General features: G+C 42.4%; 1 protein-coding gene across 3 annotated transcripts in view; it reads right to left on the bottom strand.

Moving 5' to 3' along the window:
• The window catches only part of KCNQ5 (potassium voltage-gated channel subfamily Q member 5), a 623,719-nt gene that overhangs the window by 208,040 nt on the left and 402,886 nt on the right, over positions 1-12,793 (bottom strand). For all 3 annotated transcript variants that reach the window (XM_070376187.1, XM_070376188.1, XM_070376190.1), the window contains exon 2: positions 9,009-9,099. In XM_070376187.1, the coding sequence (XP_070232288.1) occupies positions 9,009-9,099 (91 nt within the window). The remainder of the gene's footprint in view (positions 1-9,008; positions 9,100-12,793) is intronic.

Raw genomic sequence — 12,793 nt, 5'->3', positions numbered from 1 at the left:
CTGCTGCATTGCAAGGAGGATTCTTTACCACTGAGTCACCAGGGAAGTCCCTGTTCTTTACTTTGAAGGCTGCATTTGATGGTGATAAGTACCTGATTCCATCTGATTTAAGAAAATAAAGTTCAGGAGAGTCCGGGGTGGGGAGTGGGGGCCAGAGTGAGTCCTCTCTCCTGCCTGACCACCCAGGGCTGGTGCTCCCCTCAGTCTGGGCCCCACCCAAGGGCATCTTTGTTGAGGTGCTTTGGCTCCTGGGAGGAGGGCTTCTAGGCTTCTCCTTTCAGCACAAATTGCCTGCAGCCTCCAGTAAGGCACAGCTGGAGGGCCTGTGACACCTGCAAGTCTCACTTCTGTTTTCCATTTTCCATTATGATCTGTGGATTCATTATGATTTCCAGCCCCAGAGGAAGTCAGGCCTGCAGGCTTCTCCTGGAATCCAGCCTGTAATGCTGTTTGTCAAACGGCCATTTACAGCTTGGAAATTTTTTCTCTACTTTGCAAAAGCACTGATGTGTCTTTTTACCTGAATTGTGACCCCTGATGTAGGCCTGCAGGGTAAAGAAGACCCTCATATTCCAACTCAATATTCAATATCTGAGTGGGAGGTAGGTTGCATGGGAACAGCTTTGGGTTTATATAGTTCCAAACCCAAATTCCCCATGTACGGGTGATCAGTAGACCTATATTGAAAGTAGCTTTTGGTAATCTTATCTGTGACTTTCATGAGAAATCAATGACTTGAGATAGATTTATTCTCTCATGTCCATATATCTTCAGTTCAGTTCAGTCACTCAGTTGTGTCTGACTCTTTGTGACCCCATGGCCTGCAGCACGCCAGGCTTCTCTGTCCATCGCTAACTCCCAGAGTTTACTCAAACTCATGTCCATTGAGTCAGTGATGCCATCCAACCTTCTCATCCTCTGTCGTCCCCTTCTCCTCCTGCCTTCAATCTTTCCCAGCATCAGGGTCTTTTCAAATGAGTCAGTTCTTCCCATCAGGTGGCCAAATATCTTAAGTGGGTATTAAAAAATGTCAAATTAACCCATTTTTCTTTCATCTCCTAGTTTCATCATTTATTTTTTATAGATCCATGATCTCAAGGCTTTTCATTTTCCCTCTATTAGTCAGAGGCTGTAGACAGGAATATGCTAACAGGTCTGCCACTAGGTCAGGGCGGTGTTTAACTCATGTCTGGGACTCCAGTCACTGGGCTGGAAGGTAGGAAGCACTTCACATTTATCTGAATTAAAACTGCAGTGAATTAAGGCACCAGGCCTGGAGCAATGAGGACAGGAGGGAGGTAGGATCCAGGGAAATTTCTGGAAATCTGTGGAATTATACAGGATCAGAGACCAAATGGAACATCCAGAACTGGGGTACACAGATCAAAGGAAGATGTGAGTCTAAGCCACAGAGACAGTGAGGAGACCAAGGGCAGATGAAGAGCCTAGACAGGCAGGGAGCATCTGAAACGGGGTGTACCCTGCAAGCGGCAGAGAGTCTCGGTTCTCCCACAACTGTCTGCGGGGCCCTGTCCAACCGCACGGGATTTGCAATTCTTATTCGTCTAGGGGCCACGTCTTTGGTTCCAGTCAACCCCTACCTTGGGCTTATCAGACCTCACTTCTGCCTTGTAGTCTATTAGGTTTTCTGTTATTTTCCATTAGGTTTTCCACAAACGATGCCGATGGTTCCCAGAGGGCTGCCCCTTTGTGACTCCCCTGCTCCATCCAGTTCTTTTAAGTCAGGAACTGCATCAAGGTTTAATTTTGGTGCCATATCCACGAGAGAGCAACATTTCAACATTAATCTTGTGCAGTTAAATCATCAGCCATCTTCTCTCATCAAAGAAGATTTCTTGATAATTTGCCACCAGATCCTGCTTTACTCAGCACTGCTGCTGAGTTACAGCCCATGATGCCTCAGTTTCCCCAGCCTACATCACTCTCTCCCTCAGCTGGCCTGGTCCTCTTACCCTCCTGAGGCTCAGCAGGTGAAGTCCTGCTGGGGCTTTTACCCTCCCCGCTCCATCCACCTGGAAAGCTCTTTCCTCTAATCCCTGCAGGGCTGGCTGCCTCACCTCACTGCAGCCTCTGGTGCGAGTCTACCCTTCTTGGCAGACCTGTATGAACACACAATTGAAACACTCCGTAATTATCTATTCCCTTTTTTCCCTACTGTTATTTTTAACACTTGTTTTGTTAACTTGTCTACTCTATATTTTCCATGAGGACAGAGATTTTGCTGTTTTGCTTACTGTTGTACCCCGATCTTCCCCCTCAAAACCTCATCCACGCTGGGAGCTGCGGAAACACTCTGGCATCCATGGAGAAGGGAGGAGACACACCTTCAGACTCGGGTGCTGCAGGAGGTCAGAGGGAAGAGCCCGTTCATTCTCCGCAGGAGGAGGTGTCCGAGCAGGTTTCAAACGATGGAAAATATTGAAGCCTGGGACCATGGTAAGACAAGTTGCCACCCCTCCTGGACTCTGCTATTTTCTAGCCACCCTCTACTGCTTCCAACACCACCATGTTCCCCACCACTCCTCCTGCTGAATAAGCTTCTGTGATTAGAGGACATAGCTGCTGGCATCAGAGCGGCCTGGCTCAGGGCTGCTCATTATGTCAAGACACGGAGCCGCGTGGAGCAGGTCTGTGACACACACTGGACACCCTGGTGAAGACCCCGGCATCCACATCTCACGCTGGGAGTATGGAAGGTCTTGGCTGCCTTAATTGTGGGTGGAGACATGGTCTTGATTAGGCATAATTCCATTATCTTCAACTTGAACAACTCTTCCCTCTGAATCTGAAGTACGTTTCACAGAGTGCCTCGCCTACTCTGTTATTATCCTCGGTGAAGATTCCGTGTAGGTGTAAACTGCTCCTGCATTTTCTTTTCAGTCATCAGCAGATTGATGAGGGTCATTAGTCCCCATGAATCATTTAAAGTTTATTTGCGTTTGCCTTGATGAAAGACAAGCAAAGGAAAATAATTGCAGTTTTCAATGTTCCTTGGGATCTTCTGCTTGCTTTCTGCAGTACATGACAGGGATGTGATAAACAGAAAGGAGCATTGCTCATTCCTCACTTTTGATCATTTCACATCTTCTATCCACAGAAGACTGAAGACCTTCGAATGGATCCTTGTCCTGACGTTGTTATCCTGTTTTACAATGTCCATGCCAGCCTTTAAATGTAAAGATGCAATGTCATCTTGTACATCAAATCTACGTAATTTTATGTGCAAGCCTTTCTACTTTGGAAGGACTGGTAAATGTTTCTGGGGCTGACTTTCCTTCTGCCAGTAGGATAGATGGGAAATGGTAGCAATATATCTAATTCTTCAGTACCGTGTTATATAATGGGTAGTTTACAGTGATTAAAAAAAAAAAAAACCCACATGTACCCACATTAGAGGAAGAAAACAAACATGTAACACAGATTAATTATGTACTTATTAGCTTTTCAAGGGGACTCTTCACTTTACAAAAGGATTCACTACAGATTTTCTTTAAATAGTAAGCTCCACTAGTGCATTGAAGATATAATTAGATCTGCCTAAATTGGATTTGTACACATTTTAGGAACTGATTCATTGTGCACAGAAACAGCAAACCCATGTTTGCTTTGTGACACAGAGCACAACCAGCAAATATGCATATGCTGTATCCAGAAGGTGCCAAACAGCCAGATGTTTGGGAAAGCCTGGATCTCTGACTGTGTGTATGAGTCTTGTCCAGATGCTCAGCACAATCCATTGTGGTTGGAAGTCCTACCCACACAGCAGGAGGAAAGTGAAAGTGAACTCGCTCAGTGGTGTCCTACTCTTGGCAACCCCATGGACTGTAGCCTACCAGGTTCCTCTATCCATGGGATTTTCCAGGCAAGAGTACTGGAGTGGGGTGCCATTTCCTTCTCCAGCAGGAGGGCAGAGGAGCAAATACACTGAGACATTCTCTTCTTGCTGAAACTAATAATGACGTTCTTTTTACTGCATATGTGTCAGCCATCTTAGAAATGACCACCTTCAATGAACATTTTGCAAACGATATACATCATTTTCATTAAGAGGAGAGGTCATCAGGGGAGGATGTCACAGGAAATATATACAAATCATCAACATGTTGAAGAGTTTACATTTAAAGGCCAAAATGAATACTTTAATGTGGAAGACAAGAGGTTATCCAATAGAGAGGAATTGGGCTCCAAGCAGCATTGCTATTAAGAAGGTGAGATATAGATGCAGAAACATACAAACTTGAACAAAACTTTCCACACTAGTTTAACTGAAAATAGGAGAGCTCCATTCACCAACAGGTGCTCAGGTCATCTGCACAAAGGAGCCGGGACTGTTGGCACGCCAGATGGGAGCTGTTGATTGTTCACAAATCCGGATTTGTAATTCTTGATACAAAGCACTGCTAGTGGTGTGAAGGGATACTCCCGTTTGTGACAGCTTTGTAAACAGACTCTTTAAGAAAAAAGAAATGAACTTAACCTAAATAAAAGGGTTTCAGGACTCACTCTTGGCATATGTGGAACCACAGGGAAGGCTTGGATGGTAAAGCTGCCCTGAGCGACGCCAGACTCACTGGGCTGACCTGTTGGTCTCAACTGAGGGGGAAGAGAGTGCGAGGTGGCAGCCGGGTCTGGGGCGCAGCCTGAGCTCTGCCTTATACTTAGTGTGGTAAAATGGGAGGAATGATGCTCATATCGCAAGTTTTCAAAAATGTCGTTTGCTTTAATAAGAAATCAGTGAGCCTGATATGTGAAAGGTAGTTAAATGCTAGTTCCATTTCAGTTCTGAAAAATTTACAGAGCACAGGAAAACAACACCAGCTTTTTGTTGTCCTTGGTGCTTTGCTCTGTTCTCTTGAGCTCATAGGTTCTGTTGTCACCCAGAACTGCACTCCCCTGCTGCGTGTAAACCTATAGCTTACTGGCCTTGATTACAAGCCAAATGGGGACCACGGAGCCCAGAATGAAGAGCATGATGTAGACTCTGGAGTCAGGACTCCAAATTCCACTTCTAACACTTTTTAGCTGAGTAATTTTAGGGAATCACTTCTCTATGCCTTCGTTTCCTCGTCTGTTAAAAATGGGTAGTAACATCACCTGCTTCATAAAGCTGTTGTGAGGATTAAACCCCAGTGCTGAGCTCAGTGCAAAGAAGGCACCAAATATGATGGTCACTCCACTTCCACGTGCACTGGGGCCTGATGGGGGCCAATGAACCAGGAATATTTGAAAAGGGATGCATTTGGGAACGTATCATGCTTTCCTAATAGTAAAAAAAAAAAAGTATCTTTGCAAGAGTTTTCTCACCACAAACTGTACATTACAGCAGCTCTTTACACAGACTTGTCCCTCCAACCAGAAGTGACTCTGATGCCCACTTTAGGCCTGACTCATGTGCACAATAACCACTTGTGTTTGGTGAGGAAGGAAACAGATTTTGACTGCTATAGTTCCCTGGTAAATGTGCCTGATGACTGTGCTCGTGGCTGTTAAAGCTTTCCCTTCATTGTCAACGGGCGAGTGGAGCAGTGGTGAGGGGCAGCAAGGATCTGGGGACATGAACAGAAAAGGACTGGTTTCAACTTTGTCAGAGCTGCAGGCATTTGAGACTGAGGGATACTCCTACACTCTTGGTGGGAATGTAAATTGGTGCAGCCATTACAGAAAACAGCATGGAAGTTTCTTAAAAAACTAAAAATAGAACTACCATATGATTCAGCAATCTCACTCCTATCTGGAGGAAAACGTAATTCAAAAAGATACGTGCACCTTAATGTTCAGGACAGCACTATTTACAATAGCCAGAATACAGAAGCAACCTGTGTCCATTAACACATGAATGGATAAAGAAGATGTAGTTCATGTATACAGTGAAATAGTATAACCATAAAAAAGAATGAAGTAATGTCATTTGCAGCAAAATAGATGCACTCAGAGATTATCGTACTAAGTGAAGTAAGTCAGAGAAATATCATATGATATTGCTTATATGTGTAATCTAAAATATGATATAAATGAACTTATTTACAAAACAGAAACAGACTCATAGACATAGAAAACAAACTTATGGTTATCCAAGGAGATGGGGAGTGGGGAGCGGGATAGATTAGGAGTTTGGGATCAGCAGATACCAACTACCATAGACAAAATAAACAATAAGGTCCTACTTGTTGTATAGCACAGGGAACTATATTCAACACACTCTAATAAACCACAATAGAAGAGAATATAGGAAAAAAATGTATATTGGAATCATTTTGCTATACACCAGAACCAACAGAACATTGCAAATCAACTATACTTCAATTAAAAAATATACAAATGAATATCAAAACTATCATGTTGAGTATAAGAAGCCAAACACAAGACTATATAATACCTCTTTCTTTCACTCAACACAATGATATATATAATTTCATGTATATGACACACTTTGTTATACAGCCCTAAGAAACGAATACACGTGACAAACAACAGGTGTTTGTCAAAACTCACGAAAGTAGACACTTAAAATGCATGATGATTGTTCTGTGTAAATTGTATCTTAATAGACTTGATTAAAAACAAGGGAATTAGAGAAAAAAAAAAAAAGACTGAGGGATAAAAGAAGACTTATCAACGGCCAATGGGTACACAAAAAGGCCCTTGACATCACTAATCCTCAGGGAAATGCAAATCAAAATCACAATAAGATTTCACCTCACACCTGTGAGAATGGCTGCATTAAAAATCGAGGGATCAGTGTTGAGGAGAATGTGGAGGAAAGGGAACCCTCCTACACAGTTGGTGGGAATGCAGAATTGGTGTAGCCACTGTGGAAAACAGTGTGATGTTTCCTTATAAAACCAAAACCAGAATTACCATATGATGCAGCTATCCTACTCCTGGGTATTTATCTGAAGGAAATGGAATTAAGATCTCAAAGAGACCTCTGCACCCCCATATTCATTGCAGCCAAGACATGGAAACTATCTATCCATGACACATACACATGTGAAATGGAATAATATTCAGCCATAAAAAGAAATCTTGCCATTGTGACAGCATGGATTGTTCTTATGCTAAGTGAAATAAGTGAGACAGAGAATATGGTATGATCTCACCCACATGTGGGATCTAAAAGTCAAAAACCCCTGACCTCATAGAAACAGAGTAGCCTGGTGACTGTGCAGGCAGGGTGGGGGAGATGGGTGAAGATGCTCAAAGGCTATGAGCTCCCTATTACAAGACAAATGAGTTCTGAGGGTCTAACGTGCAGCATGGTGGCTGTAGGTAATATGCTGTACTGTATATTTGAATGTTGATAAAGGAGTAGATCTTAAGCATTCTCATCTCACACACACACACACACACACACACACACACACACACACACAATGGTAACCATGTGAACTTATGAAGTGTTAACTAAGTTTATGTGGTAGTCATTTTGCAATATATATGTATATACAATCATCACACTATATACTTCAGCTTACACAATATATGTCAATATATCTCAATAAAACTGGCAAAAAAACAATGGGAGGTATAAAACATCTATATTTTTATATACTCACATATACTTTAGTTACTGAACTCTGGTTAGTTGTCTACTGCTCAGGAAATTTTAAAAATCATGATATTAACCAGCTTTTGCCTTTTTAATAACATAGGTTTCTTTGAACTATTTAGAAACTCTTTAGCAAGGACTGAATTGCTCAGACCATTTGGTGTATGAAGCTAAAAGCCCACTTTCTACCCCAGTGGAACCCCTAGAAATAGAACAAATCCCCAGTGGGCTCTTTAGTCTATTTGTTGTCTGCCTGGGCTTTGAAATAGTAACCTTGATGTTAGTAATATATTGCTGAGTACAATTTGTATGGAAACAAATTGGAAAAGATTCATTCTAAGTTCGAAAGTGATTTCTCTTTCATGTAGGATGGAGTCTGGATCAAGTCTTGGTAACTCCATGCACAAACCAGTCTCTGACAGGGCAAGGAAAAGAGCAGCTCTCCAGGTTATATGAGTTGACACCTTTCACTTTCTGGCTTCAAGGTAAAAGTACTCTCCTTTGTAAAATGTTCATTGCTGTGCATAACCAATTTCTGTTTATTAGGGCACACACTCATCTTACTCCACCCTCCTCTTTCTCTCTTTCCCTCTCTAGTCCACCAAATGTTATGGAAAAGTAAGTTGTTCCAATTTATAGCTCATTCAGACAGTTCTGACACTGTCAAGTCTGATACTCTGGGACATGGTGAGTAGGTCAAAATGGATGTAAATGAACCAAACTTTCAATCAGCTGTGATTTAAGTATACAGTACCATAGCTCAGTTGTAATAGAACGGATAAGAGCTGAAAAGGCCCAGAATAATTCAGACTAAAATATCTTGTGGTATTTTTCCATTTTAAAATGAATTGAGCAATTCTTTCTGGTTGAGGATTGACAGCATAATGGAAACAGAGCAAACTATAGAATTTCTCACCAGGTAACTGCATTAGCAGCAAAATTCATAATACAGTCTGTTGGTTGAAAAGAGCATGAAGCCTTCTGTTTTATTATGAGGTGCTATATCCTCACAGTTCTTGGCCAATTCTAAGGAGCTATATTGCCAAATTGTGGTTATCGGAAAACACTCTCTAACCTGTAACTTTTAGCAATATTATGAGAGACTGCATGGATGCTGATTCTCCTTGTAATTTATTGTGGTGGAGAAACATAATTAAAACTGCTTCCAAGTATTGCCTTCTACTTAGGAGGCAACAATCACATAAGACACTGCTACATAACAGCAATCTGGAATATGTCCATGTATTCTAGAGGACTAACTAAAGATTAAAAGAGCAGGCAAAGGTTTCAGTGACATTTGGGACTTTTATACTACACAGAAACTCTTGTTTTTTCTAGAGATAACTTTTTGTGGGACAAAATGCATTGCATAAATATTATAGACAGTCCACACATTATGTAAACTTTATGTAAACATTTGTTTTTATGTTTCACTTACCAGAATCAAGAGGCAACTTGAGGCCAATTTGGTGTGCTCAGGGATGGTGGAAAACACTGACAAAATCAAGCAACCAAAGACGAGGAGAAAACTGCAAAACAACAAAATAAGAGAAATCTGATGAGAACCTGGCCTCAGCATGACAGACTTAATTTCTCATTTCCAGTGGATAAAGCACACGATCCATTTGAATTGACATTGGTTAAATTGTAAAAGCTCTAAAAGCGGCTAGCCATTTAAAATATCAAAGTACAATGTGATGTCCAGTGCATGTGGGGCTCCTTTGTAACTTTATTGATGAGGGTGTGTGTGTGTGTGTGTGTGTGTGTGTGTGTTGTGTACTATGCTTAAATGTCCTCCCTCGGCTAGGAATCTGTAAATTTCCTACAAAGAGCTCTCCTGAGCAGGCATCCTGAAAGGCCCAGAAGTGTGTTTTGCTTTCCTGTTTGGAGCACAAACTGTAGCCGCTCTGCTGTTAAAGGAGCAGACTCACCCCCCTGTTTAGCAGCTTTGGTGAACCGTCAAGCGTTCTGAGTGGTTACTAAGCCATGGGCTCCTTTTTAGAGTCCAACATTGCTCCCGGATTCTCATTTGTCATTTCTTTATTTTAATAATAAGAACAGAAAGTGACTTCTGCTACCCACATGCTTTCCATTCCTTTCCGGTCAAACCCTTACAGAAATGTTCCCCTGCCCAGCTTCATTTGTGCTGTAGTGACAGGGAGCATGTCTAGCAGTCAATTTGCAGACATTTTCATTCCTAGAAATACTGAACCTCTGGGGCCCCGGGGTGGGAAACCAAGTTCCCAAAGTAAATGTCTAATAAAACGGGCAGGCTTGGTTTTAACGTTGAAAATTTACTTATTCTGAAATTAAAAAAAAAAAAAATCCCAATAGCTGAGCTACTTGCTCTAAGTCATATAGCTATATTGCCAAATTGTGGTTTTCAGAAAACCCTGTCTGACCTGTAACTTTTAACAATATTATAAGCGACTGCTGATTCTCCTTGTAATTTATTGTGGTGGAGAAACAAAATTAAAACTGCTTCCAAGTATTGCCTTCTACTTATGAGGCAATGATAACATAAAATACTGCTACATAATAGCAATCTGAAATATTTCTTTGTATTCTAGAGGACTGACTCACATAATTTCATCTCTTATTCAACAATCTCCTTTAAAACATCAGCTCTGTGTTCTTTAGCATCGCGTGGATCTAGCCTTTGGCCCCTCTTGTCTTCCTCTGACAAATCTGCATGTCTTTCTATTACACTTGACTGGGGCTCCCAAGAGTTCAAAGCCAGGGATTGGTGACTTAGGGACAGGGGACAAATCTGGCCCCTACAGCCACACTCATTCACTTGTGTATTGCCTATGGCTGCATTCATGCAAAACTCCAGAACTGAGATTTGTGTTCTAAGCACGAGGCTGGAATGTTTACTCTCTAGCCTTTAGAGGAAAATTTGCTGACTCCTGATTGATACCAAGCATTCCTTATTTCTATACATCCATTTCGGTGCAGAAGTGAAGTGGGTCTGCTGATAATTACTTACATTCAGAGGGTTTCCTATAAGGGAGACACTGTGCTAAGTCCCTTTCACATGCACTTTCCACATTATCCTCTCAAATTTATGGAGTAGAAATCTCATTGTCCCTGTTTTGTAGACATGAAAACTGAGAATTAGGAACATTTTGTGACTCATCCCAGGCTATTTAGCAGGAAGAGGGTTCGAGCACTGTCTGTCCTGGAGTCACCGTGCAGTGTTGCTGAGGAGCAGGGAGGATAGCAGTGATGGTCTGGCAAGACTCTTGGAGTTGGAAGTGGGGGGACTTCTCTCTCTCTTCCCGCTGAGAAGGAAGTAGTTACCATTCTGAATAGCAGAAGCCTTCAAGAAGGGCTTCAGGGAAGGACGCTACTAGGGAGAAAACTTGGTATCTGAGTTAATAACCACTCATCATACTTTTGACGCATGTACTTCATGATTCAGGATTCTTCCAATTTTACTATAAATTGGCTCTAAAAGACTGGGAATCGTAAACTAGAAATCAAATTCCAGCACACCTACACCTGGAAACCCAGGGATCACTAAAGTAGTTCGGAGAATGATATGGCATCAAATACAGACAGTGACAGATGTTTCCCTCTGGTGAGTGACTGCTATCTAGAGATGCCTCCCGAGTCCAGGGTGAGCAGAAAACATGCAGAGAAGCAGGCAGGGGATGACTCAGTCACTAAGACACCGTCTCCTCCAAGAGCATCTCCATAGTGGCTTCATGACCCCCATGTGTATTTTCAAAACAGACCTACATCACTAGCCCTTTTGTGAGTGCCTTCTTCATTAACAGCTGGGTGTTGCTTAATCTTTTGCCTTCATGTCAGTGCTTTGCCCATTTTCTCTCTTGAGCTGATCTTACCCTCCTTTTTAACAAGAGTAGTTTCTGTACTAGAAATCTGTTATTTCTATGGGAGCCCAGCTGAAGACAGAAAACCAATGACTTCCACTGCTCTGGCTGCCCAAGAGGGTATGGATGAACACATACATTTATTAATCCCCAAATTCCTTCCTTCCTTCAACCATTCATCCACTTGTCCAGTCAGCAAATACTGATTATGCATATGATACTAGGCTGAGTCACAGGGATATAACAATAAACAAGACTTTCTTTTCCTGCCTTTGCAGAGTTTATGATCTGTTGAGGCATACAGGGTAGCAAACAGATGTAAAAAGTAAGTGAAAATTCTGAGTGATGACTGCAAAGATAGGGAAGATGCAGGGGATGACAGGAGCATACGGGACAGGAGGAATCGCACGAGACTGGTTACTTAGTTTGTGGTGTTGGTGCAAAGTGAACACGTGGGGACCCTTTGTTAAAGATTAGGAAGAATTTCAAGGCAATGACAGTGGAGCGTGACACCAAGTGTGGCACCCTTCAGTTCTGGGCTCCATGAGACTGCACAGGTGGTATACCTACAGAGTCAGACCTGGGGTTTGGGAAGACTTCTTGGAGCAGGTAAGGACTGAAACGAGCCCTGAAGGCCCAGGAGGGTTGGTCTGCACTACGGTTGTGTGGCTGGGGAAAGGGATGGTCTAGGCCATTCAACTGCGTGGGTGAAGGCCAGGTGCAAGCATCACCAAAACTCACTAATTAATCAACAGGGTACAGTTAGTGAACTCCTTCTAGCTAGCTTATTCTTTGGTGGTTCATGAAAAGTGTAAAGCAAGTCATTCTTGCAACTTCATTTTTTTTTTTTTAACATAGGAATCATCTTGGCTCCATTGAAAACATGTACTGAGTACCCTCCGCGAAAAACATGCCAAGCATAACTGAGAGATGAGAATAAACCAAAGTAGACCCTATCCTTAACAAGCAGTGTGGTGAATAAAGAGAACACACAAGACAGTCGTCATGAAGGTAGAGACAGATACATGCTAGGAGAAATATCACAGAGCCTGAAAGGAAGTGGTGGGGTTGGGGGGCGTGTTCTGTTCATTTGGGAGTTGTGGAAGCACATCAAGAAAATCTCCAAAAGTGGGTGTTGCTGGAGCTGGTCTTTGAAGGAAAGGTTGGGCTTTGACAAGAGAAATTTCTGGAGAAACACATTCCAGAAGGAGAGTACAGTAGGAGAAAGGCAACGAGCCAGAAAATGGATGAGATAAAGTATCTGCTCCTGCTCCCTGTTTCATGGAACAAGAAGTTACTGAGTTTAACTGTAGCATGGATGGGACAGGTGGCTTGAATTGGGAGTCTGGGGCCATGACGGATAATACTTCAGGGTCTGTCTGTA

Source organism: Bos mutus, chromosome 9, assembly GCF_027580195.1.
Source record: "Bos mutus isolate GX-2022 chromosome 9, NWIPB_WYAK_1.1, whole genome shotgun sequence".
NCBI classification, from domain to species: domain Eukaryota; kingdom Metazoa; phylum Chordata; class Mammalia; order Artiodactyla; family Bovidae; genus Bos; species Bos mutus.
Note: the sequence above shows the minus strand (reverse complement) of the source record. Positions and strands in the feature narration are given on the sequence as shown.